The sequence below is a fragment of the Myxocyprinus asiaticus genome, chromosome 28, assembly GCF_019703515.2.
Source record: "Myxocyprinus asiaticus isolate MX2 ecotype Aquarium Trade chromosome 28, UBuf_Myxa_2, whole genome shotgun sequence".
Classification (NCBI taxonomy): Eukaryota; Metazoa; Chordata; class Actinopteri; order Cypriniformes; family Catostomidae; genus Myxocyprinus; species Myxocyprinus asiaticus.
Window position 1 is genome coordinate 26082295 of NC_059371.1, and position 27709 is coordinate 26110003.

General features: G+C 38.7%; 2 protein-coding genes across 4 annotated transcripts; both read right to left on the reverse strand.

Moving 5' to 3' along the window:
• On the reverse strand, nucleotides 1-11682 carry LOC127419251 (uncharacterized). Its single transcript, XM_051660511.1, has 16 exons — nucleotides 11630-11682; nucleotides 10956-10995; nucleotides 10633-10849; nucleotides 9786-10335; nucleotides 8782-8912; nucleotides 8558-8609; nucleotides 8289-8428; nucleotides 8103-8166; nucleotides 6374-6489; nucleotides 6225-6291; nucleotides 6023-6090; nucleotides 5415-5513; nucleotides 5220-5315; nucleotides 4804-5116; nucleotides 571-731; nucleotides 1-445 (listed from the first exon to the last, which is right to left on the reverse strand). The coding sequence occupies exons 2-16, from the start codon at nucleotides 10964-10966 to the stop codon at nucleotides 347-349; spliced, it is 2184 nt and encodes a 727-aa protein (XP_051516471.1). The 5' UTR covers nucleotides 10967-10995; nucleotides 11630-11682; the 3' UTR covers nucleotides 1-346.
• Nucleotides 11683-13538: 1856 nt separating this feature from the next.
• LOC127419319 (histone lysine demethylase PHF8) lies at nucleotides 13539-24998 on the reverse strand. Of its 3 annotated transcripts, XM_051660636.1 has the most exons (23): nucleotides 24928-24998; nucleotides 24679-24810; nucleotides 23292-23646; nucleotides 23102-23187; nucleotides 22731-22851; nucleotides 22380-22540; nucleotides 22119-22260; nucleotides 21833-22019; nucleotides 21506-21668; nucleotides 21250-21337; nucleotides 21046-21152; nucleotides 20845-20936; nucleotides 20625-20714; nucleotides 20231-20536; nucleotides 20030-20121; nucleotides 19783-19949; nucleotides 18653-18738; nucleotides 18446-18564; nucleotides 17806-18125; nucleotides 17226-17321; nucleotides 17022-17131; nucleotides 16546-16927; nucleotides 13539-15202 (listed from the first exon to the last, which is right to left on the reverse strand). In XM_051660636.1, exons 3-23 carry the CDS (start codon nucleotides 23387-23389, stop codon nucleotides 15114-15116), a joined length of 3102 nt encoding a protein of 1033 aa, XP_051516596.1. In that variant the 5' UTR covers nucleotides 23390-23646; nucleotides 24679-24810; nucleotides 24928-24998; the 3' UTR covers nucleotides 13539-15113. The 3 variants fall into 3 exon arrangements, with proteins under 3 accessions (XP_051516596.1, XP_051516597.1, XP_051516599.1); XM_051660637.1 differs by having other exon boundaries at nucleotides 16546-16918; nucleotides 24679-24987; XM_051660639.1 differs by lacking the exon at nucleotides 18446-18564 and having other exon boundaries at nucleotides 18633-18738; nucleotides 24679-24987.
• Nucleotides 24999-27709: the final 2711 nt, after the last annotated feature.

Sequence of the window (27709 nt, forward strand, 5' to 3'; positions counted from 1 at the left end):
TCTTATATACACATTTATTATACACAAGATACAAGTTGAAAACACAGTTTCCAGTCAGTGACAAGTTCAGGCTAAAATTTTATGGAAGTTTCCAACAATACAAAGAGAGAGTTTTGCATTCAATCAAAATTTTCAACAGTGTATCCCATTGAAAATCATATTAATTAAATTGCAGTGCTTGTGGATTGCTGTAAAAAGCATCCATGTCAATAGCCAGTGGCCAACTGCAAGGTTGGCTGCTTACATCTCAGCTATAAGACAACATAAGACAAAAAAAGTGCAACTAGTAATACGGTTTTAGGCAGACAGTCACTGAAATATCCGGCATAATCATGCATGGACTGACTCAGTGTGCAATACTCTGAGGAACACTGCCATCAAGCCCTGATAGAGGAACCAAAGGCCACTGGATTCCGACGTATGGGAGGCCAATGGGTAAAAAACACTGTTGAGAGAAGAAAAGACCGAAGATGCATCAAAGTCCATTGAACTTGGCAACTGGTTTAGTATGCTAAGACATGAACTTCTATTTATTAAATATAAAAATGAGAGTGAAACTGGATTACTCACAGTGGAGTCCTGAAACAGAAGTGTGGTGGCTACAGGGTTTCCACAACGGGGCTGCACTTGGCAAGATAGCAGGCGAGAGGTGTAGGTAGCACATTCGTCATCCAGAAACATCTCCTCAAGAGGAGTATGACGTCGCCGAAGAGCAGACACAAGGGGAGGAACTACAGACAGAAATGGAAACATTACCACATCGTGGGTAACATTCAAAACATGACGCAAATACTACAAGTCTTAACTAGTAAACTCTTCAGAAAGTTTAAAAGTACTGCTTAAAAGGCAAAGTGCGTAATTTCTGTGCCACCAAACAGAATCGCAAAAATAATGACTGTTTTCAAACAGGTTTCCCGAACACTCCCCCCAGTTGTCATTGGTCAGTATACAGATAGCCCCACCCCAAACTCACACCACTGAGCCAATGTTGCAGTGTTGTGTTGGTCAGGACGCCCAAACAAACAGGGCAATGTTTTCATAGGGCCTCAAAGCCAGTGTTTTTTTTTTTTTCCCAATTAACATTTATTTATTAAATCATACAATAACAATGAAATGCAAAACATATAAATATAAAAATCAACATTTAAACCCCACAACCCCCCCTTCCCAACCCCACCCCCCAATAAACAACCCTGTGGTCAAACATAAGTAAATATACAGAAATAAAAATCAAACAGACACACACACATATATATAAAAAAATAAAATACACACAAACACACACACACACACAATAATCATACTAACTATATTACACTTCTCTATCCACACCCCACCCGAGAGCCCTCCAAAAACTCCAAATACCTGCCCCATTTCCGTATAAACATATCCAAGCCACTCCGTCTTCCCGATGACACCTCCTCATAAGCTGCCACCCTCCCCACCTCCGTGCACCACTCCAGATATGGGGGCGCACCAGCTGACCTCCAACCCCTCAAAATAACCTGCCTGGCAATTATCACACAGGTCAGAACCCAGTTCTCTAAATGGCCATCCCCCACGTCGATGACCCGAGTACCAACCACGTCACACACAAAATTCTGAACCTTCAACCAGAATATCTGGATCTCGACACACCACCAAAAAACATGGGCCATTTCTCCAACCTCCGATTGGCATCTCCAATAGGTGGGTGTGTCTTTAAGACCAAGCCTATACAGTCTAGAGGGGGTCCAATAAAATCTATGCAAAATTTTGAATTGTATAAGACGCACCCTAGCATCTCTAGATGCAGACTTAACGTTTTTAAGAATCTTAGCCCACACTCCTTCCTCCAGTGCCAAGTTGAAATCTTTCTCCCAAACTCTCTTGAGAGAAGTTAAGGCTCCATCCCCCAGACTCTGAATTAACAGGGAGTAATACACTGATGCCTCATGACCTTTTCCAAAAGTCGCAATCACCTCTCCCAAAGCATCTGCCTCCTTAGGGGGGTGTACAAAGCAGGTGGCGCAGTTGTATATACCTATAAAACTGAGGTCTGGGGATCCCAAAATGTTGGACCAAGTTTTCGAACGATCTCAACACTCCACTTTCATATAGGTCACCGAGTGTAGAACCCCCCTCACAATCCACTCTGGCCAGCAGAAAGGGAACTTGCCAATACATAATCTTGGGTTCTGCCATATGCTCTAGGCAACATTTAAATAAGTGCCCAATTTAAACAATCTGGACACTTTAGACCATACCGAGTGTAAATGCGAAATAATGGGGTGTAACTTAATTTTTCTGATTAGTTTGATAGAGATGCTTTGTAATGGCGAAATAGGGGCAAGAACTGCCTGTTCAATAACAAACCTGGGAGGGGCTCTCTCAGATGGAAGTGACCAATGAGCCAAATGTCTGAGACTGAACGTATAGTAATAAAACAAAATCTTGGGTACAGTGCATCCGGAAAGTATTCACAGCGCTTCACTTTTTCCACATTTTGTTATGTTACAGTCTTATTCCAAAATGGATTAAATTAATTATTTTCCTCAAAATTCTACAAACAATTCCCCATAATGACAACGTGAAAGAAGTTAGTTTGAAATCTTTGCAAATGTATTAAAAATAAAAAATGGAAAGAAAAAAAAAAAAATTCACATGTACATAAGTATTCACAGCCTTTGCTCAATACTTTGTTGAAGCACCTTTGGCACCAATTACAGTCTCAAGTCTTTTTGAGTATGATGCTACAAGCTTGGCACACCTATTTTTGGACAGTTTCTCCCATTCTTCTCAAGCTCCATCAGGTTGGATGGGGAGCGTTGGTGCACAGCCATTTTCAGATCTCTCCAGAAATGTTCAATCGGGTTCAAGTCTGGGCTCTGGCTGGGCCACTCAAGGACATTCACAGAGTTGTCCCGTAGCCACTCCTTTGTTATCTTGGCTGTGTGCTTAGGGTCGTTGTCCTGTTGGAAGATAAACCTTTGCCCCAGTCTGAGGTCCAGAGTGCTCTGGAGCAGGTTTTCATCAAGGATGTCTCTGTACATTGCTGCATTCATCTTTCCCTCGATCCTGACTAGTCTCCCAGTTCCTGCCGCTGAAAAACATCCCACAGCATGATGCTGCCACCACCATGCTTCACTGTAGGGATGGTATTGGCCAGGTGATGAGTGGTGCCTGGTTTCCTCCAGACACGACGCTTGCCATTCAGGCCAAAGAGTTCAATCTTTGTTTCTCATGGTCTGAGAGTCCTTCAGGTGCCTTTTGGCAAACTCCAGGCGGGCTGTCATGTGCCTTTTACTGAGGAGTGGCTTCCGTGTGGCCACTCTACCATACAGGCCTGATTGGTGGAGTGCTGCAGAGTGACCATCGGGTTCTTGGTCACCTCCCTGACTAAGGCCCTTCTCCCCCAATCGCTCAGTTTGGCCGGGCGGCCAGCTCTAGGAAGAGTCCTGGTGGTTCCAAACTTCTTCCATTTACGGATGATGGAGGCCACTGTGCTCATTGGGACCTTCAATGCTGCAGAAATTTTTCTGTACCATTCCCCAGATCTGTGCTTTGATACAATCCTGTCTCGGAGGTCTACAGACAATTCCTTGGACTTCATGGCTTGGTTTGTGCTCTGACATGCACTGTTAACTGTGGGACCTTATATAGACAGGTGTGTTCCTTTCCAAATCATGTCCAATCAACAGAATTTACCACAGGTGGACTCCAATTAAGTTGTAGAAACATCAAGGATGATCAGTGGAAACAGGATGCACCTGAGCTCAATTTTGAGTGTCATGGCAAAGGCTGTGAATACTTATGTACATGTGTTTTTTTTGTTTTGTTTTTTTTTTAATAAATTTGCAAAGATTTCAAACAAACGTCTTTCACGTTGTCATTATGGGGTATTGTTTGTAGAATTTTAAAGAAAATAAATGAATTTAATCAATTTTGGAATAAGGCTGTAACATAACAAAATGTGGAAAAAGTGAAGCGCTGTGAATACTTTCCGGATGCACTGTAGGCCTAGCCCACCTTTGTCTATCGGCCTATGTAACTTATAAAATGCAGTCTGGGACGTTTACCATTCCAAATGAAGGACTTTGCTATGTTATCAAATTGCTTGAAATAAGAGAGGAGGACATCTACTGGGAGAGATTGTAGCAGGTAGTTAAATTTTGGAATACAATTCATTTTAATAACATTAACCTTCCCAATCATTGATAAATGTAACGAAGCCCACCTGCCCACATCGCTCGAAAACCTTTTTATTAAAGGGTCAAAATGAACACTAACTAAATCAGACAAATTTGCTGGGAATAAAATCCCAAAATACTTAATGCCCTGTATGGGCCATTGGAAGGCGCCCGGCTGGAAAGCCTTTACTGGACAGTACACTGTCAGAGCCAAAGCTTCGGATTTAGACCAATTTACTTTGTATTCTGAGAACTTGGAAAAGGAATTAATAATTCTGTGGAGGCAAGGCATAGAGCTAGTAGGTTCAGAGACAAATAATAAAATATAATCTGCGTAAAGCAGAGGCTTATGCACCACACCTCCCACAACCACCCCTGGAAAATCATCCTCCTCTCTTATCGCGGCTGCTAATGGTTCCAGGGAAAGCCAGTGTTTAAATTCTTCAGGAAAGCAACCAACCAATGGCTTACTTATAGAAAGTGTTTTTACATGGAAAGAATTACACATCGCCTTTACAGTTGACTAAATAGACCATTTTATATTTATATGGTCATTTAAATACATCTGTAAAATACATATCTGTAGAAATTTGTATCATGACAAAGCAGAAAAAGCTCATTTTAAAGTGGTTACCTTTTGATTGGCCTTGTGCGCTGGTGTTGATTTGTTTAGTGATATCTAAGCTGGGAGTGATCTGTGATCTATTGTTTTGGTCTGACTGCAGTGGCAGTGTACTATGTGATGCATCACTGTCTCTGCTGAGCTGCAGAGGGGCCCCAGAGGTCTCACGAGGCTGGCCTGATCCAAATAATCTTTGGCTTGAAGAGAAAACAATGACTGACCCTCTGTGTGCGGCTTGTATGAAAGGTTGGGCTGTTTTCTTGTCTTCATTTTTAATGTGACGATTCAAATCAGAATTTTCTTTAGTTGTTGATTGAGGTTCAATCTGCATGAAAAGAGGTCCATGTCATAACACGCAAGATTAATTTTAGGCCATCAAGTGAATAAAACAACATAAAATAAATCACAGATTTTTAATCAAATCTTACAGTTTGGCGACTGTTCAGTAGTTTATGAGAAGTAAAATCATCTTTGTCCATCTGCTCTGGCTCTTCAAATAACCTTTGAACAACATCATCTCCCTGCTATACAATCAAAAATAAAAATCAGTGTTGTTAACTCTAGATTTCATCTTTAGATCAAGCAAAACATTACAAGGGTTCTATGCCCTGGGGTGAGTTTACCTCCTGGAATGTCAAAGGTCCAGTGCTGGGTTCTTGGGGTTCACTCACATCTGGAGAGTCCCTAAATCTGGGTGTCTTTTGTCCGGTAAAGAGCTTCCTCTGTAAATATGCACAAATTTAAATATATTAACTTATAAGTAATAAAAATGTAGGTACACATAATCAGGATTCACATCCCATTTTAATTCCAAAAAGTGATGGATTTCGGAGTGAAGCAGAATATTCAATGAAAATACAAATGTAAAGGAGGAGTTTATTCATCAGTAATTGATTGAATCATGAGCAGTGGGTGTTCTAAACTAGAATGTCAGACCTGTTGAACAAAACTGTGTCACAAGAATCAGGCCATATTTATTTGAGACTCTACTTGCTGGGATCTAAGATAGTGCCTGAGATGTAGAGAGGAAGTTCACCCTCAAGAGTATCATAATGTATCTCAATGTAAGTCCTTCTTAAAATCTACCGTCAGTTGCTATTATCACTATAACCTATATAACACAACATTTACTGGCATTAAATTAATGTGTTAACTATTGCAAAGATTTTAGAAAGGTTGAATTGCATACAACAGTAGCTTAAAACAAAGACATCCAAAAAGGCACACTGACCATTGATTGTGATTTGGTGTTTGGAACCCGTTGAGGCGTCCATTTCATCACTGGAGTTTTATATGCACCTGCACCATAGCAGAGAAACAATGAGTTGATACAAACAGGCAAAAGGGATAAAAACAAGGCACCAAAGGGGAAGAAAACATTATATACATGTTTTTATACATGCAATGCAAAAAAAAAAAAAAAAAAAACTCACAATGAGATGCTGCCGCTACGATTGCTGTGGCTTCTGTTTTCGTCTTCTTCACGGGTACTCTCTGGGCCTGATATATATAAAGTTACACAATTCAAAACAACTTCCTTTCGCCATCAAAATGGCAACTGAGTGTTGCATTCTGAACTTACGGAGTAAACAGAAGTTCCTCTGCCTGAGGGTCGGGTTAGTACATTAGGTGTTGCTCCATTATTATTCAGAATACCACAGAGCGCTGATGGATCAGGAGAGAAGTCCATAGTACTTCCTGCAAGCACAAATCTTTATTAACTGAATGATGCACAAACTGATGAATACAATATGTAATCAAATATTAAAGACCCCCATGAAATCATAATAAATACATTTTGTGGCTTTTAGTCTATTAGATTTGAAGCCATCTATACCTGTGTCCTTAAAGTGCCTGGGCAGACAGAAGGGAGGACAGAATTGATACAAAATTGAAGCCTGTGTGTTGTGGCCCCAGAGATGTCCTTCAATGAATAATGTTTTTGTTCCTATGCATGTTTCTCATAAAGTACAAAGCAACTGCTACCTCTGTTGTCTGTGTGGGTCTCTATATTGTTTTGAGGTAAAATGCTTCACCACTTCTGTATTAGTTTCTAGAATGTTTTTGCTTGATTTGCTTCACTTCCGCAGTGCCTCATGGCTATAAAAGTCTGTGTTCGCAACCACCAAGTTGTCTTTGCATAGACCCGGCTGTGATGTATGCATCTCCATAAAACTCAATAAAGCTCTCATGCATCATTGGTCTCATCTTTGTCTCTGGCCATCCTACAACAGCTATAATCAAATCTATATAAAATGGGGTGATCCCAAACTCCCAGTACCCATTTACACCTTGCATTAACATGCGTTTCATATCCGAATAGTATCTGGATATTCTTTAGCTGGATTGCATTTATACCTTGCAGTCAAGCATCTCCACTGTATTCGAATAAAGATCCAATCAAAAGTTCCCTGCACTAAATGGAAAACTCTATTTAATAAATCAGAGGCTGTGGTAACTGAAAATTCTCCATCTTTTAGCCAATTTGATATACATCGATTAATAATTCCAATGCTTTCCATCACTTTGACAGTCAGGGTTTTACCTTCACTGAAAAAATTTTGGCAGCCGCCAAAACTAAATTTTGGGTTGCAGAAGAAAATTTTATGGCATTCATCTCTCATTCGCTGCTTTGTGTGCTAAATATGCTTCTCATCTGAAACCTGATAAAAGCCTTGATTCATGTGAGTGTCACGTGAGCCACATAATGATTAGAAAACAGCAAAGAGACGCAAGCTAGTGGGGATTTGAGGAGAGAGACGACATATTCCAAAAGTATTCCAATAGAATAATTAATGGAAAAACAATTAATTGTTCAGGTGACAAGATTGCAAAATGGCAGTGTCTGTTGTGTTATTGACATTGCAATGGCAGAATAAACAGAAAAAGGCAAGAAACCGCAGCACAGCACTTTAACAACGTAGCTTAACATCACATAATTAATTACTATTGTAGCTATATCTGGATAACTAAAACGCATTTACATTTAGACATTTGAATGTGATCAGAATCCGTCCCTGTACACCTCAGAATGTGGTTTCAGTTATCCAATCACAATGTGTCTTAGGTGCATTTAAACCTGTCATTTACTGTGGTCAAGTGCTAGCCGATAGCGATCAGATCACCAAAAAAGCATGTTAATGCAAGGTGTACTGTAAATGGGGCCCCAGTCTCAATAGGAAATACGACAAAAGAAAGAAAACTCTTTGTAAAGTGATATCATGGAGTCTTTTTTCTATAACTCCTTTATTTGACTGGATAGTGCTGCTGATATCAATATGATTAGAATTACAAATAAGCAAAATACATACTTGTAGGGCTTGTGGTCTCTGCTGGAGCTATTTTTTTTGGCTTTTTGGAAGGTACTCTTTTAGCCTATGGGAGACAATGTCAATTTTAAGAACCATATTTTTTACAACCAATTCTGTTAAATGGAGCATTCAGATTTAAAATATTAGAACAATGTGTGAATGGACATTTCAGTGGAATGGACTCACAGAATAAATAGAGGTTCCTCTGCCAGTGGGACAGGCTGATACTCGGGTTGTTGCACCCAAATGATCTCCTATTGTAATTCCCTCGTTCTGCAGAATACTTTTTAGAGACGATAGGTCAGGCGAAAACGACCCAGCATTGTCTTAAAGTGAAAAGGAGAAAAGATACCATTCACAAATTCTCAAAGAGCTCACTCATAGCTCATCCACTACAACCTGTGAGAAAAGAAGAATCCAATGGTCTTTGAAGATTATCAGAAAGATAAACTAACCTGTGCTATGATCAATGCCACGATGACTCTTCTTCACAGAAACTCTTTGAGGCTAAAAGATCAAAAACATGGAGCACCAACTATACAGATTATTCAAGTTGTAAGTGCAAATAAGTTACAAAATACCATCTTGCTGAACTGAACTGGAGAAGCCCTAAGCACGGTTATCAAGGGGTAAACACAGATTTTGGCTTCATTCCAGAGCTTTTCAAGAAATTTCTAACCAAATTATTGGAGGTTCCTGGTCCAGGGGGGCAGGTGGACAAATGCGGCATCATGCACTGAGCTCCATCAGACCTCGATCCTTCACATGGGAGGACACTGTGCATAGCTGAAGAAAGAGTTGAAACTGACCCTGCACTCACATGCAAACAAGTTGTTTATCAGTAACCAGCAGTTAAATCAAACTCCACACATTTACACATACTTAAAGGAATAGTTGATCCAAAAATGAAAATTCTTCCACAATTTACTCACCTTCATGCCATCCCAGGTGTATGACTTTCTTCCTTCTGCAGAACACAAAGATTTTTAGAAGAATATCTCAGCTCTTTAGGTCCATACAATGCAAATGAATGGTGACCAGAACATTGAAGCTCCACAAAGCACATAAAGGCAGCATAAAAGTAATCCATATGACTCAAGTTGTTTAATCCATGCCTTCTGAAGCGATCTAATTTGTTTTGGGTGAGAACAGCAAAAATATAACTCCTTATTCACTGTACATCTTGGCATTGCAGTTTCCTAGTGCTTCAAGCATGCGCAGAGCACATGATTGCGCTAGTAAGTGTAATCGAGCTTGAAATCATGATTGCCAAGGAGACTGCTGATGTCAGAATTTATAGTGAAAAGAGGAGTTATATTTTGGTCTTTTCTCATCCAAAACCGACTGGATCGCTTCAAAACACATGGATTAAACCTCTGGAATCAAATGGATTACTTTTATGCTACCTTTTGTGTGCTTTTTGGTCACCATTCACTTGCATTATATGGACCTTCAGAGCTGAGATATTCTTCTAAAAACCTTTGTTTGTGTTCTGCAGAAGTCATACACATCAGGGATGGCATGAGTGCGAGTAAATTATGACATTTTTATTTTTGGGCAAACTATTCCTTTAAACTTAGCAAAAAACACTAGTTTTCACATACCACAAACACTGTTGGCATCCAAGAATATCAACTGAATAATAAAGGCTTTGATGGTTTACATGATCAACATACAACTTACCTGTAGTGCTTGCATGGCTTTGTGTACCATTAGCTGACTGGACAGTTTGGAAACCGTTCTTGTCCTTTGGTGCATGACAATCAAAACCAACATCTACTTTACTGAGCACAGTTTTATAAGAATGACTCAAACCCAAATCTACTGGAGGCTTAGATTGTACAAGAGTGATGCTACCTAAACGTGAACTTAAATCAGTTTGACTGCAAACTGCAAGTGGGTGACCATCAGTAGAATCTGATGCTGTTGCTTTGGTTGATGCCACACATTCTACATGACTACCAGTCTGTGGCACAACAGATTGTGTACCAAGTCGCAGTGACTTGTTTGAGTGAGTCTTGAGGACACCTGGTGTAGTAGCTTTACAGCTTGTAGTTTCAGTTCTTGCACTTGGATTCAAGTTTCTTAGTTTTGCCCCGGGTGTTAGCTGGGCAGAAGGTGTCAGGGGCACTTTGCCAGTGGTGACGTCTGTGTTTCTCTTACTGTGTGCGCGTGATTGCGACAAATTGAAAGGAACAGGTTTGGTGCATGTCCTTTTTTTCTGAGCTTTACCCTGTGGACAAAATAAAAACAATTATTCAGCAGCCACTCCTGGTCATTTGCTAGAGCACAATCATAATGAGAGACAACAGATGCCCATAAGGATTCAAAAGATTCAGCATAAGACTAAGGCGATTCCATTAGACTAAGGCAATTCCTTCAAATTGCTCAGTATCGACATTTATTATAGCCTATGTTACAAAATCCTAGCAAAATACACCCCACACATAAGACACATTCATCTCTCTCTTTAATTTGACAGTAACCTATAATTATGATGAATATGAAGTAACCAAAGCTGTGTCCTTACCGTAAGAGGCCTCTGTTCCCATCTGGGATTTTGGGTTAGGTCAGTTAGACCTGGTTTGAGAGATTTGGCAAGGACTGGAAGCCTGCTGACACCTCTCAATTTATTCACACCCTTTCTCGCTTCACTTGAGGCATTAGGGTCCAGATTCTCAGAACCTCTTTTGGATGAGGGCACAGCACTGAGTTTAGCTTTACTCAAGTCATGATTCTTCAAGATCCTAAACAGAGAAGTGAGACAGCTAAATGAACAGTCACTTGTGGGTAAAGAATAACTCTTAAAAGGAATAGTTCACCCACAATTTAAAATTCTCATCATTTACTCACCCTCTTGTCATCCCAGATGTGCATGACTTTCTTTCTCCTGCTGAACACAAAAGATGATTTTTAGAAGAACATCTTAGCTCTGTATGTCCATAAGTGAATGGTGACCAAAACTTTGAAGCTCCAAAAAGCACATAAAGGCAGCATAAAAGTCTATACAACTCTAGTGGTTTAATCCAAGTCTTCTTAAACGATCCAAACGGTTTTGGGTGAGAACAGACCAAAATATAACTCCTTTTCATTGTACATCTCGAAATTGCAGCCTTTAGGTCAGATCATGATTTTAAGATCCATTACACTTCCTAGCGCTTAACTCATGCTCAGAGCATTAGATGTTGCATGGAGACTGCTGATGTCAAGATTTATTTACATTTTGGTCTACTCTCACCCAAAACTGACTGGATCGCTTCCGAAGACATGGATTAAACCACTGGAGTCGTTTGGATAACTTCTATGTTGTCAAAGTTTTGGTCACAATTCACTTGCATTATATGGATCTACAAAGAGGAGATATTCTTCTAAATATCTTCAATTGTGTTCTGCAGAAGAAAGTAAGTCAAACACATCTGGGATGGCATGAGGGTGAGTAAATAATGAGAGAATTTTCATTTTTGAGTGAACTTTCCATTTAAAACAGAGTAACGCCTGACAAACTATGGAATGACCAGCTCACTTACCCCGTATGATCCAGCGGAGTTCTGGTCTGGGGTCGTAGAGGGTTGAAGGACGCCATCTCAAGAGAGGTTAAGTGTCTGCTAACACAACAGGTCTCATTAATGTTCATATAATATACCTTATTTTGGAAATGTTGGATCAATGGTTCATAATACTGTAACACTAACGTAAACAGCGTCAGGAAACTAGCAATGTAGCATGCTAGTAATATGTACTCAGCCTAAATATTTTAAGTTCAGCATGAACATCAGTAGGTCATTGGGCATATACAAGTTTTACTAGTTTATTACTCCACAAATACGTACCAGGACCGGGTTAAGCTGTATCCAAAACCTGTAGCTCCGTTTATGTTGTTTTCAAGCTACAGGACTCTCGACTATCGCCGAGCAAACGCTCGAGAGCGCAGCTGCGGTGTGTTGACATCCGGAATGGTTTGTAAAAAGCGCTCATTTTCACTGGCTGACGGACACGTTACAGCAGCCAATCGTTGGCCGCCGTTGACACTACTATGGCAACAGAAATGCGGCTTTAAATCACGTGACTTCTCCCGTTGTTTTTGCGCAGTTTATTCCATCTCTACGGGTTCATTATTTTCAGCGTCTGGCGCACAATAGAATTATGGACCCTTTGTAATACACAAAGCAGCAAGTTGGCGGGTAATTCACTGTCTATTTTGTTACAAACCGTGTAAATTAATAAAGGCTTATAATGATAAAAATTCAAACAATGTCGATACAACTTTTTAAAAATATATTTTAATAGAGCTCATTTGGAAAAATCTGCTCAAGCCTTTTCAAAAAATCAAAGGTGGTGACAATAGCAAAAGACAAAGTCCAATTATAAATATTCAATGAGTTCAAATTTGACTTGGTTTTTAAATGGTCCTGAATGTGTACTTGTCATGTTGCTCTTTTTTTTTTAACTGTTCTATCAAAATTATATTAGATACAAAATAAACCCTGAGAGGAACTGTGATTACATTAATTGTTCAGATTAAACTTTAACAGACAATATGAAAATTGTTAAAGGATAAATAAACCCTAAAATGCACACTTAACTTTACATGATAACTTAAGTAAATGTAAGGAGTTTTAATAAGAACATAAAAGTCAGTCCTCATATTTTGAGGTTTTTGAACATTTGCTTTATCCCACCTCTCGCTTCACATCTTCCCCGTTTTTCAGTAACAGTAAGAATTTTCACAGATTTTCAATAACAGTTAAGACAAGCGGCTATCCATGGTTTCTGATTAAATTGAAACTAGTATCAAAAATGTGCACAGAGGCACATGTGAGGTTGCTGTTTGGGACGTTCCTGAAGGCACAGATGTTTAGCAAAAACTGAGTGTTTAACAACATTTAGGGATGATGTAAAGAAGGCAGGAAATCTAACAAATGTTCAAAAAACTCTAAATGTTCCAAAAATATCCTTTCAAATTTCGGAATAATCTAAAAACAACTTCTAAAAATAATACAATTATTTAACCAGGTAATTCAAACAACTGTCTTTTGTTATTTCACGTTCAAAACAAATTGTTTCAAGATACATTTGGATGGCACGATGACAGTCCGGCAGAGTGAAGATCTGTGACATTTTCAGAGAAAAAAAAGTTACAGTAAATAATATTTACACTGGCCCACTGATTTAATGGATATCAATATTTTTGGTACTGATTATGGATAAAGGTCCAAGGACAAGACTAAAAAGATATTGTTGCTATTACATAAATGGACAAGATACTGTTAGAATGAACTCCTCTAGAACAGAGTGTATATATATATATATATATATATATATATATATATATATATATATATATATATATATATATACACACACACACACACACATATATATATACATATATATATACACACATGTATATATACATACATATATATATATATATATATATATATATATATATATATATATAAAGAAACTAAAGTATATTGACAATACAATTAATATTAAGTGGGGTAAATCAAAATGAACAAAAACAAATTGACATAGCAATAGAATACATTAACTTTATCACATTGGTAATATCATAAGCATCAATGTAAAATAACAGTATATTTACCCTATACAAATAAAATTGACTAAACAACTCTTATGTTGTCATACACTTCTCAAAACATTTGGGCATTTTTGTACAAGATGTCAAGATTGAATTGCAATAGATTCTTTCATTAAAAAAAAAAAAAAAAAAAAAAAAAAAAAAAAACACCAAATATGTACACTGAACTCCCAGAATCCCCCATGATCTCATACTAAATCAGTTTTCATGCTTTTCCAATTACTAAAATGTACCCCAAAACCTCTGAACTCAGCTTTCTACAGCTATACTTGGGAACTATACATGAGGATCCCAACAAAAAAACTAGATCAAACCCTGACGAAACAGTGGCAGAACTTTATATCGCCCAAGCAGAGGGGAAAACAAACAAACAAAACAAGACAAACTTAAAATATATTCACATATAAAATACATTTGTTAATAATAATAATAATAAAAAAAACTGTTAGTATACTACCGTAAAACATTCTTTACCAAGCAAAGAGACATTACTACAAGACTTAGTCTACAGCAATAATGGTCAAAGGTGTATCAAATTGCCTTCTATGGTTTAAAATGATTTGTCATTAACATACTACATGAAGCTAGTAAACAAAAATAATATGGATGGCTTTAGGAGGAGATAAGACTGCGGAGACAAATAGCCATAAGAAAGTTATGTGAGTGACATTCACAAATTGCTAAACTGATGACTATACTGAAGAATCTAAACTCCTATCATCCATATGATGATTCAAACCCACCACATCACCAATTTTGGACATCAATATTCAAAGAAACCAGTAATCAGTCAAAAAATGTATGAACAATGTGATCTGTTTTTGTTTGCAGTGGCTTTAGGAAAATGAAAATTTGGTCTAACATCAAGCGCTCCTAGGCATTGTTTTTTTTAAATGTATTTATTTTTATAGAAATGTACAATGTTAAAACAGAAATCAATAAATATGATTCAAAGAGGGTTTGGGGGGGGGGGACTGTTCATGTATGCATCTTAAAATTAAGAGATTTTTAGAGGTAAAGTAATGAAGACCAAATGATGGAAATAAACTTGTAGCAATTACTCACTGCTATCCATTAATAAAGTTTACGTCAGAATTGTATTTCCATTTAGGTCTAACCGCTCTTCAAATAGAATTTCTGTTCTAAAACATTATGCTGCTCTACAATGTCATAATTGAGATTTCCTTTCATAAATTCTCACAGCAAGTTACCAATCTTTTCACTTTTCATTCCTATGAAGCATATAAATCCAGACAAGCAGAATATTAACCATAAAACAATCACATAATTTTAACACCACAATTAGTCCAGTCATCGCTGTAGTCCTCTCTCTCTCTCAATCCGTTTTCTCCATTTCTATTGTTCCCTACAGTCCCCTGTCTTTATTATCCATCTACAGTGACCTCTCACAGGAGAAGCTTGCCATTTCTATGTATTTTCAGAATCTTTCCTAGTCTCTGTTTAGCTGTGGCAAGTCCTTTCTTTGGACGTTTCCCTGTGAGGAAAGAAATTAGACATTTTCAGTGTGATTTAAGTTTTGTACTACACAATCTTGCATTCCACCTGCACTATTTTCTAATTGTTGGTGAACATTCACTAGACGAACATCTTGGAAGCCATTCAGACTAAACATGTTCTTGTGTAAGAAAAAAAAGAAGCTAGAAACAGCACAAGAACAGAACAGAACGCAGGTGTCTCGACACGAGTTGAAGTTATTATAACTTGACAAAGATGTTTTAAAAAGATGCTGAAAAAACAGCTAAATGCCGTGTAATGGTCAAAGGTGTTCGTTTAGCATGTTTACATAGAAAAACAATTCAAAAACAGCTCAGACAGATGCAATAACAAGCTCAATGTAAGCGGCATCTAGGGCTGCACAATTAATCGTAATCAAATCAAAACTGTGATATGACCTCGTGCGATTATTAAACCACAAAGGGCTGCGATTTAATAAAATAATAGTCTGCTCGCTTCAAAGTTTACTTGCCCTGCTCTGTCCAGTCTGTATTAAGTAGGAGCATTATTACAGTGTTTTCAAAGCGGCACAGGTGTCATAATAACACGGAATACAAGATGGGGTATAATTCAAACAGCTTTATTAAATGATTACTGAGCAAACAGCATAAACAGTAGCACAAGAGGTCTTCTTTTGTTTTTTTCTTCATGCATATCGCCACCTACTGGGCTGTTATGCGAATATGATTTATTATTCTTTTCCTTTCCTTTATCCCTCAGTTTTTACACTCTCCTCCCTGCCCAGTAGGTGGCGATACACACAAAGAAGAGCTCTGTCCTCTTGTGAACGTGCATAGGAGGGCTGGTCGAAAGTGGAGTTTTATAGTAAAACAGGGCTTAAATACTGATTTGTTTCTCACCCACACCTATTATACCTCTTTTGAAGACATGAATTTAACCACTCGTATGGATTACTTTTGTGCTGCTTTTCTGTACGTTTTGGAGCTTAAACGTTTTGGTCACAATTCACTTGCATTGTATGGCCCTACAGAGTTGAAATATTCTTCTAAAAATCTTTGTTTGTGTTCTGCAGAAGAAAGAAAGTCATACACATCTGGGATGTCATGTGGGTGAGTACATGAGAGAATTTTCATTTTTGGGTGAACTATCCCTTTAAGGATTTTACTGCATATTTAGCTGATTTCTCTCACATCATGAGCACAGTGTTTTTAAGCCGCCATATAACTTCTGTCATGAATTTTTGACAACTGCATTCAATCTATCTGTTTTCAATGCAAGAACATGTGTGAGCAGTTCCTACATATTTTTAAGGTTACTGTGCAGTTCTGGAACATTTGTAATAGACCCAGTGATTCTGGTTACCTTGACATACTCCTGCTGATGTCTGTGTTGCCAGCCCTCCAGGTGAGAGGGCAGAGGGAGGGAGGCTGCTACTGTTTTGGGGAGAGAGTGAGGTTCGCCTTGATGTCAGGAACACACCAGGGGCCATGGCGCCGCTTCCTCTTGGGCCCCCTGGGCTGAACGGACCTGGTCCTGCTGTGTATTCGTGGTCCAGCAGACTGGCAGAGTACACCTCCACTCTCCTCTCCTCAATGATGCAGTCCATAGGAGGCTCAGTAGGCAGAGTAGGAGACACAGGTGCAGAGTCCGGCTGATGCTGGAGCTGGGTAGCTGCAGAATGTACCTTCTCTTGAGGGACCTTCTTCTTTGTGTATTTTCTCTTGGTTATGGTTTTCTGTTGTTCCTGGCATTATACCCAGTAACATACTTAATATCGGCAGTGCATTTGTAAAGGTCATGTCTATAGCGTCAATGACACAATGATATAATAAGCTCACCTGTTGTGCCAATTTGGCAGCAGCAGCTGCAAGGCCAGTTTCTACAGATGCCACCCTGGCACCCTCTCTCACTGGTCGCTCCTGTTTGGGCAGTGTGGGGATAACACGGGCTGAGGATGCATTAAAAATGGTGTTTAGGTTGGTCTTTTAATAAACCGATGTACTAAAAAAGTCTGTTTTCATGAATTTCATAAATGCTGCTACCTTTAGGACTCCAAGGAGTATCATCCCAGTTTCGTTTCCTTTTCATTTTGGACTTGCTTATGTGGTCCTCCTCATCAGATTCTAATGATGGATACACTGGAGAAAACAGAGCAGATGGTGGAAATTCCCCTTGTAGACTCTGCAGATTTTCATTTATTAAATAGAGTACTTTCTGATACCCATGTTGCAGTATTTGCTCATGCTAGAGCTAGTGATAGACCGATTAATCTGCCAATATTTGGCCATTATCGGCATCGGCGGATAACCATGTTCGCTTGGCCAATTAACAAGAGTGTTAACTTTCCCTTGTGTCAGTTACAAATTCTACCAATAGATTTGTCAATGAATAGACAACATTTTCTGTTTTCAAGGTTTATTCTGCAAATTTAAGTAAATATTGTTTAAAATAAGTGTTTGTTTCACTTTAGAAATTTTGCTTACATCGGTGTTGCTGTTGTTAATAATACGTATTATGTTTATTGCATTTATATCGGCCATCCTGCTCTCTAGATACCCATATCAACCACAAGCTAGAATATAAGTAACCCTAGTGTGAATGTTAAACAATCTGTGAACTCACCATAATCAGAGTCTTTAAAACAGGTACCCAGTGTCTCCTGTTCATCAAGACTGTCGTCATCACTGAGATGCCGTGCAGGACGCTTGATGGGCCGTTTCCCAGGTCTCTGAAAGGCGGTCTTCTTTTCACTCTTCTTGACTCCACCACTTACCCATACAGCTCTCCCTCCTTTCTCCTTCATGAGCCCCAGCATCTCGCCCCCTCCAGAGACAGATAGAGGAGAAGAGGATGAGGAAGAAGATGAGGAGGATGGAGGGTTGGCCATGGAGAGCATGCCCTGGATAGCATCACGGGTGCTGGGGGAAGCTGGTGCTTCCTCACTGGTTACAAGGAGATAATCAACAAAGATACAGACATTATAAAAAATGTTTTACTTATTTTTGTTGTGGTTCCATGCCTTGCCCACTTGTGTAATATAAAGCAATGTCCTAGGCCATTATTGTGTGGGATGTGTTTGCACATTTACTGTATGTTAAAAACTTTACAAAATAAACCATAGAAGAAAAAGAAAATTCATTTATAGTTTCCACTATTCCATCTCAGTTTATTCTTCTCTGTCATATGTTGAAATGGCACACTTCTATAAGAACACATTCTGAATTAATGATCAGCATGCAGTATATAAGTGAGCATGAAGTACCTCAGTGCAGAATCTAGACCAGCCACCTGTTTGCTTGCCTTGAGCAAGTCCAAAATTCCCCCTGATCCCCCTTTTACACCCTGCACTGTAAGCATCTCTTCATCTGTGGTGTAATCCTCCTATTTAACATCAACGAGATATAAAACCAGTGACAACCAGATACCTAGAGACTATTTTAAAAACCTACCCAAGAGAGACTTGAATCACCTCAATATCGAAGTCCACTTCTCCTGGCTCACGGATTCTATGGGGGTCGCTGCATGGTTTGGCCCGAGGTAGCTTCCTTGGTAGACCTTATTGAGACCATCAGTTGAGGCAAGTATTAGTTCCAAGATGCTAATAGTATTAATGGTGCTATTTTGAGAAAGATTGGCTGCTTACTTTACTGTTCGTGGTCATCACTTAGTTACATGTACATTTCTCAATTTCACCATTCATTTGCATATGCAGATAAGCCAATTTATGTACAGTAATTTCACTACAGTTAACACCTACACTTCTATAAGTTGAAACTAAGAAAATATTGTAAAATAAAGTATTGGGGGCATATTGCTGCCATCTGGTGAAAAAAAAACTAACTTGAAAATCATGTTATGACAATAATTGCTAGTAGATCACTGCAGTGTTCTGTGCAGCCACCCACTGTGTAGTAATTCTAAATTTTATCACAAGTTATGCATTTGGATACATATTTAGACATTATCAAACTATTATTTGTCAAAGTGTAACATTTGTGTTTGATTACTGTTTTGAAATGTCAGTTTTTGTAACCTGACCATGGTGTTACAAAGAGAAGGCATAGAATAATCAGTTTTTTACCAATCATATATTTAAAGCATCAAAATGTAATAAAGTAAATTAATAATAATGCAAAAAAATTAACAGTAAGAAACAGAGAGATCAGCCACAATGCACAACAGACATACACACACAGAAATTAAGGGGTGAGTCCACCCCCCCCCGTGTGTGTATGCATGCACGAGTCTGTGTGTGTGTTGTTTTCTGTGTTCTGCCTTCTGGCTGTTAGTCTCACCCGTTTGTGTGTGCGTGTGCTTGCGTTTTTTGCATTGTGGGTGTGTTATGGTCTCATTCCCTTATTTCTGTGTGTGTTCTGCATTGTAGCTGATTTTTAGATTTTATTTGTTTGTGTTCAGATGGCCACTGGAGGGAAAGTCACCAAGTCTTATAATCACTCAGATAAAGGAAACCATTTTTATTAAAAAGGTAATTGTGATTTTGGTAAAAAATGACTGAACAGTACAAGAAAGTTAAGCAGTTATATTGTTTTTGTTTAACACAAACAAGTTCAGAAAATGAATAGTGTTGTGACATTTTACCTGCTAATTTCTTCTTGCTAGGTAGAGCTGGTCTACGGCGAGGTGGTGGGGTTTCATCAATCTGAAGCTCATCTTCTGAATCAAAGTCAGACAAGGTACTCATGTGAGGCTGGAACTGTTGAAGTGAACTACCTGCTCCATTTGCACTGCTAGCACGACCCTTCTTCCTAAAAGAAAAAAAAGTTTGAGTCCTCGCAAAAGACTGAGAATCCTTCTGTTGGGAAACGGGTTAAGCTGACAGTTTTACCCTTGTATCTTTCCATTAGTGAGCACAAGTTTGAGCTTGCTCTTGTTGATCTTCTCTTCAAAGTCATCTAGGCAGTCATCAGACAGCTCGAGCTGGAAAGCCAAATTATATTTTTATAATGATGATAAATGGAAAAAGTACAAAACAAGCTGCAATGCAAACAACTGTCGCTAATTTTTAGATCATCAAAAATGAAGATACCTTGCTCTTTTTGACTTTGCATCCTGGTTGGAATTTCTTGAGAGTGTGTTTAGTATGAATCTCAAGCAAGTCCAGCTCTCCGGCTTCTGTCTTTATCTCTTTACCTTTTTGGCTCTTTTTCTTAGCTCCTGGAGGGAGCAGACCTCCTCCTCCAAATACTTCCTTTGGCCTGGGGCCTTTCTTTTTACTTGGGGGTCGGCCAGAAGTGAGGGATGTGTTTAATAGAGCTTTGGGGTGAGGAGAGGGAAGACCCTGTGATCCACCGAAGGGTGTTCCACTCCTGCCAATGTTCTGCTGGAAGATATCCTGCAAGGGAGACACATAAACATGGTAAACAAATGAGATTTGCAACACCAGCTTTGTTCTTGAAACTATGGGCCAGGGCTCCTCTCACCTCAACCAGGCGAATCTCTTTAGCCAGATCCTTCACTAGCTGCTGGGTCTTTATGGTCTCCGGTATCTCATGTTCATGCTCAGCCAAGGACTGATATCACAAAACCAACCAACACATTTGAAGTGAATGGTTTATGATGGTACCAAACAATGTTAAGACATATAACTATTTAGAATGCAAATTGTCGAATTGCATGTGAAACATTTTAATTGGGATTTACCTCTTTCCGTGTCCAGGTGCGAAAAGCATTATTGAGTGCTTTGGCTCCATGGACCAAGTAAGTGGCAGGATGTCGTCGATTCTCTCTCAGACCTAAAGTGGGTTGGCATGCAAAACAGAAAAAGCAAGCGATGAATATTGTACTAAAACAGAAATAAGCAAATAATAAAATAGATTTTTGCATTATGAAGAGAAGCCTCACCTCTGAATGTGTCCAGCAGATGCTTACCAACGTACCAGCACACTGTCTCAAAGTTTGGAAAGCTGAATAAGTCTGCTGTGCTCAGTCGCTTCTCAATTTCATACGCACTGATGAAGAGGAAGGGAAAATCCACCATTAAAAAATCCCAGTTCAATACTGACTAGACTGTTTATAATCAGAAAATAAACAGAAGTGTCATCTTACCGAAGCTGCATGTCAATGTTGAGGCTGTGAAGAAAATTTCCCCCAAATGCCAGACAGTCCACAGGTGTCAGAACAGCATGGATCCACCCTGGCAACAAGCAATAAAGACACAAGGAATCAAACATCATTATTAACCTCAATAGAATTTCACAAACTAAACTATTTTTAGACAATGCTTTTTCATGGGCTATATAATAAACAGAATTTTTCTCTTAGATTACAAAGGTCTGTGCATGTGATGTGAAGGACATTGTACCTGTTGGGATGAAAAGGGTGTTTCCTTGCTTAAGTGAACATTTGTAGCACATGTCTACCTGGTCCCCAAAGAACAACTCATTCTGATTGGAGGATGAACTCCAGCACTCAAAAAGGGCCAGGTTAGCAGGTGTGGGACGAATGAGGTAAAAGATCTTCTCACCCTGAAACATACAAGAAACATAATATAAATATGGAACAAGTCTTTAAAAAATACAAATAAATAGTTTTTCCACACAAATTACTGCCTTTTATTTGTTTCTCCTCTCTCATACAAACAAACACATTTGTGTTTGTCACTGAAAATGGTACATAATTAACAATTTACCCGGAGTACATGGTACCACACAGAGGTTCCTCCAAAGTCAATATGAAAGTCTGTGTAACTGTCCTTCACCCCCATCAGGCAGTATTTCTGCACATTAGGCCTCTCAAAGACAGACTCCTCAGGCCAGAGGTTCTCCACCCATGACAACTTCCTCACTATCTTTGGTGTCTCCACCAGGTTTGACAACCTACAGGCAGGCGAAAAGACATTAATTTGATGAATGTCACCACAAAAAAACCCTGAATTAGCACATTTTAATTACATTGACATTGGATGATAGAAGTACCTGGTGTCTGAAAACTCTAAGCTGATCACATTCAACACTCTGTCTCTGTTTGGACTGTTATAGTACTCCACAAACTCTCCCAGTTTCATCTTCAGGTCTGCTTGGCGGACCACATCAATCACATCAATTTCCTTGTCACCACCTAAAACGAAACAAATTCCACAAAATTTTTAAAAAAAAATAATATATTTTTTTTTTTACAAACATATGATTGAAAATATAGCAAAGAATAGCACTGCTGTTGTGATTTAGAGTGTTTACCGATATAATGCTCAACATCTGATACAGAGAAAGAGGGAGGGGGCAGATTCATGCCCAAACCATCTCTCCTGAGAACCAAGACTGGGACACTGAAAGAGCGTTCCTCTAGAAAGTCAACTGTGAGCTGGGCACCTGTCGGCTTCAGCAGGACCTCATCAGCACTTAAATACAAACAATCAAGAGTGAGTCTTAAATGTTTTTCAGCATACTCATCATTGTGCACATTACCCTAAATTAGGTTAACTAAGGTTTAATGGTGCTAAATTAACTGAGCCAACCAATCTAAATCACCTAGAGGCCTAATTTTGACCTGGCGATAGTCATCCTGTGACTCAGTATCTGGGACCTTACCTGGGAAAAGTGCGGCTACGTAATTCCCTGACAAACTGAGCGCTTCCTGTCTTAACAGGTCGTCCTGAGTCTCTCCCCCCTCCAGAGTCAGAGTGCTTAAAAGCACCCCGTCGTTTACGCACTGAAAGTGAAGCAGATAATATATTGAGTACTCTTACTCAGGCAAGCTTTATCTAGGGCTACCTGGTTTGAATTGTGTTTTCATTGCATTTGTGTTGCACAATTAGGTTGTAAGTGGTCCAGCGATCTGTTCATTACCAGCTATGCATGACTCATTATTAGTAAAGGGTCTGAGAATTCCAATTAAGATAACTGCTCTTTACACCAACACCAGCAACATGTGAGGAAACTATCGCATTTGTGACACTTACTAACAGAGGGTCCATGTGTCACCTGGCAGTTAGGACAGTGGTACAGGTCAATATCAGCTGCTTTGTCCTCTTCCACACCAACACAACTACATAAACAACATGACAATTGAATACAGTTGGGATCCAAACTGATCCAAACATCTTAAGGGACATCATAACAAGATGTTTCACTTTACTCATGCAAACTCACCTCCCATGAAACCAGTCTTGACAGACATCACACTCAATCATAAATCGGGTGACATCGTAAGGGAGACGGCACAGACAGTAAACAGGAACAGAAGCCATTCTAAAGTCTCTGGCCAACTATGTCAGTGAAATTACGTAATATTGCTTCTCTTTAAGACTGGCACCACAGTTCACTTAACTGCCTCTGTGGACAACTACAGTCGCCAGCTTTACTTAAGAGTGGTATATCTCCAGTCTCGGCTCTGTTGTTGTATATTAAAAACACCGGCAGTGGCAACAGCTCCTGATGAATTGTAGGAGAGAATTCTTTGCACTGCAGTCAAACTGGGCACTAGGTCCACACTATGGCAGGGCACCTGTTGAGAGAGTGATGAATAATTAATTGAGATAATTATAATTATCAAAATCAAACTGTAATGTAATAATACAAAAAATTAAAGAGTATTCCATATTGATTTAGTTGTATGTTGTCCGCTTGTTTTTAACCCAGATATGATCAGTGATTGCAATATCTGTGGTTACCTGCTACTTCCTACCCTTAGCTAAAAATCCACATCCAAACATCCGCTGCCTTTCTCTTAGGCATTAGATTCAACCTAAACACGTTCTCTAATGAATTCTTAACCAAGCCTTTATACACTGAGCGTAAACGGCAAACAACAATAAACTAATCAGGTAAGCCTGAAAAAGAGTTGTACGAGCAAACTGTGCAGTAAAAAAAAAAAAAAAAAACAAAAAGAAAAGAAAAAACATCCTTAAGAAAACTGTTCATATCCTATAAATTAGTGTTATTCATTTCAAGGGGGTTAACGCTGAAGTAGCAGTTGTAATTTGAAGTCAACAATTTAGTGCACATTTGTACATTAGTTATAACACTGCATATTTATAAAAGCGAAGTCTTATCAATAATCAAGTAGGTAACTATGTCTTAACATAAACACTAACTATTAGTCTTTATATAACCAGTTACCTTACAAAGCATAGGCTTGTAGCTGCATAGCTATGGGTCGTTCAACGGGACGATGGTAATGAAAGGTAACCAATAAAGATACACAAATGTAATGCACAATTTATTTCATTATATCCAAAATTAAAAATAAAAATATTTTCTATTCAGCAAAGTAGTCTGCGATCTCAGAAAAGCAGTTTGTTACAACATAAGTGTTAGTAGTTAGCTTGCCTGCTAATAACATAGCATGCTAATAAACATTCAACTACGCGAATCTGCTTAATCTTTATGTTTACATTGTAATAGGGATATGTTACTGAACATACTCAATATATTAACCTAAAATGTAGCTACAGTATTAAATATGGAGATAACGAGTATTCAACCCATTGCTCAACAAAAGACTTGTTGCAGCGCGCGCACTGTTGTCAGGTCTTACCGGGTGTTTAAGGGCGCGAGTGTCCCGTGGGCCGAGCACACCATGCTGCACAAAATCTCAGGAAACTCCGAGGCCTGCGCGGCCTCCTTTAGAAACAACAAGATGCGTTCTAGTGCCGTATCGTCTGCCGTTCTTACGTATTTAACAGAGAAGAGTGAGTAAACAAATCATAAACGATTTCAAAAGAATAAGATCCACAACTATGAAGCAAAGATTTTATGAAATGCATAACGTAGTGATTTCCCGTACTTTAAATCCATCCCAATCCGCCCGTGCAGCGACCACTGTCTGCGGGAGAGGAAACCGAACAATATGTTGCACTGCATAAGGGTCTCGCAGGATAGCGAAGACTTCGGATGAGACTGCACCCATCCAATGTAATAATGGATGGGTGCAGTCTCATCCGAATGAATATTTGTGCGCTGAAAAAAGAAAGAAAGAAAGAAAGAAAAAAAAGGAAAAAAAAAATCAGTTTTACTGCAAAAAATAGTTTCTGCTTTTAAGATTTCTTAAATATATCTTTAAAAAATCAGCACCGGTTATGCAATTTTATGCAAATATACATATACATATATATATATATATATATATATATATATATAGTTTATTGTATTTTTAGGCTATTTATGGTTTATTATTATTATTTTAAAAAAATAGCCTTTTTTTTTTTTTTAAACTATAACTACAACCGCTATATTATTTATTTATTTATTTATTTATTTATCTATCTATCATGTTCTACAACGTTACTGCCAAAATTCCACAGTGACAACAGTTACTGTTACAATCTGACACCATGGTTACTTTTCATCCATTCTGTCTGCAGTGAAGCAAACAGCAATTATTATTATTATTATAAATGATCATAAGTTGGAGTTGGAGACTTCCAAAATATGGACAAACCAATAAATGCAAGAGTATCCAAGGAAATATCTGCATAAATGATGAAAGGTTCGGAACTCACTGAATTAGTTCAGTTTACCGTAACACCTTCGTCTGTTGTCCAGCAGATGGAGACATCAGCTAAATGATAAAGGGTGTTGCGGAAATGTCAATCTTCACCAAAGTTTGAGTTTTGTGAAATTATAATGTTTTTTTGAGGGCCTGCAATGAAAGATTTAGACTGACAGTAATGATAACCTATTGAAAAGCATCATGTTCATAATCTACTTTAACGAGCACTGACATTTCCTGTATATGTACATCACATTTTGACCCACTTTTTTGTTTTAAAGGGAAAGTTCACCCAAAAATGAAATTTTCTCATCATTTACTCACCCATCCCAGATGTCTTTCTTCTGCAGAACACAAATGAAGATTTTTAGAAGAATATCTCAGCTCTGTAGGTCAATAAAATGCAAGTGAATGGTGACCAGAACTTTGAAGCTACAAAAAGCACATAAATGTAGCATAAAAGTAATCCAGTGGATTAGACTTCAGTGGTTAAATCCATGTTTTCTGAAACGATTTGGTTGGTGTGGGTGAGAAACAGATCTACACTTAAGTCCTTTTTTACTTTGATCCTCCCTGCCCAGTAGGTGGTGATATGCATGAAGAATGTGAGTCACCAAAACAAAAGAATAATTCAAAAGTGAAAGTGGAGATTTATAGAAAGAAAGGACTTAATATTGATCTGTTTCTCACCTACAACTATCATATCGCTTCTGAAGACATGGATGGATTAAACCACTGGAGTTGTATGGATTATTTTTATACTGCCTTTATGTGCTTTTTGGAGCTTCAAAGTTTTGGTCACCATTCACTTGCATTGCATGTACCTACAGATCTGAAATATTCTTCTAAAAATCTTTGTTTGTGTTTAGCAGAAGAAAGAAAGTCATACACATCTGGGTTGGCATGAGGGTGAGTAAATGATGAGAGAATTTTCATTTTTGGGTGAACTATCCCTTTAAGAGTTTATAATGTTATTTTTTCTTTTACATGTTTTTGACATTAGATTTTTTTAAGTTTAAGGTATTGTTAGCACTTCAATTTTTATATATAATATATATAGTTTTTAGTAGCATAGACTAATGTAAAGTGCCTCACACCAATTATGTAACCAAATATTCAGTTTTGGGGGACCAAAGATAAAGGTTCAAGAATCTGCCAAAGAAGAACCCATATTGATCGACCTCTAATTTGAAGATTGCGTGTTACCCTTGTCTATGGTGGTTACGTGCCTGCTTCACACCAGTGATGTTACTAGGATGCCAGCCTAGTGTCTTTAATGTCACTTGCTTCAGGAACTGCCCTATGATTTTTATAGTGGAACAACTTTCATTTTGACTGTGTGCTATACACTGAATTGCACCCAGCACTTTGTTCCAGTTGTACGCCATCCAGTTCCTGATTCCTCCAGTCCTGCCTCTCTCAGCCTCAGTGCTGGTGGCCATGGCCTGGATGTGAGGTGGGCTGGCCTGGCTTCAGTGGTCGCCGCTCCCATCACAGATTGATGAATTGATTGCAGCATTGCTGCCAGTGAGTCTGTGCCCTGGGCGAGGGCGCCCCGGTTACGGGAGGGAATCCCAGCTATGGCACCCGCCATGGTGCCGCTATTATGACTGGCCTGCAGGGGGCCATTGGGGCTGGCAACCCAGGGAGCAGCCCTGACCCACATACTGCTGTCACCCCTGGAGACACACACTGTGAGGGCAGGCAGGGAGGTGTGTGGGATTGGCCAGAGAAAAGGAGGGCATCTTGCTAAACAAACAGATGTCCCCTCTTCTTACTGACAGACTTTTCTGAGCTGAAGAACCGTAACTGTTCATAGAGAGCAGATTTCCACAAACCTAAAACCACATGACTATCATGTAGTACAATGTTCTGTCTGTTTGTAGCACCTTGCTCATATATTAGATTTATAACATGCTGTGGTGTCACATATTGTTATCAGCCTGCAAAAGCTAATTCTATAATTATACACTAAACCACTGAATGACTGAAGCAATCCATCACCCCATGTAAATAATAAAAAAAGGAAGAAAGAAAAAAAAATGCATGGAAGCAATTACAGTACATTAATTTTGCA

Coding starts and splice junctions, on each gene's coding strand:
- LOC127419251 (XM_051660511.1), bottom strand. Junction 8,429..8,557: donor TGGCATTGATCATAGCACAG/GTTAGTTTATCT, acceptor TTTCACTTTAAG/ACAATGCTGGGTCGTTTTCG. Junction 5,514..6,022: donor ACACCAAATCACAATCAATG/GTCAGTGTGCCT, acceptor GCATATTTACAG/AGGAAGCTCTTTACCGGACA.
- LOC127419319 (XM_051660636.1), bottom strand. CDS start 23,389: ATGGCTTCTGTTCCTGTTTACTGTCTGTGCCGTCTCCCTTACGATGTC. Junction 22,261..22,379: donor AGATGTTGAGCATTATATCG/GTAAACACTCTA, acceptor GTTTCGTTTTAG/GTGGTGACAAGGAAATTGAT. Junction 21,338..21,505: donor CACCCTTTTCATCCCAACAG/GTACAATGTCCT, acceptor GCTTGTTGCCAG/GGTGGATCCATGCTGTTCTG.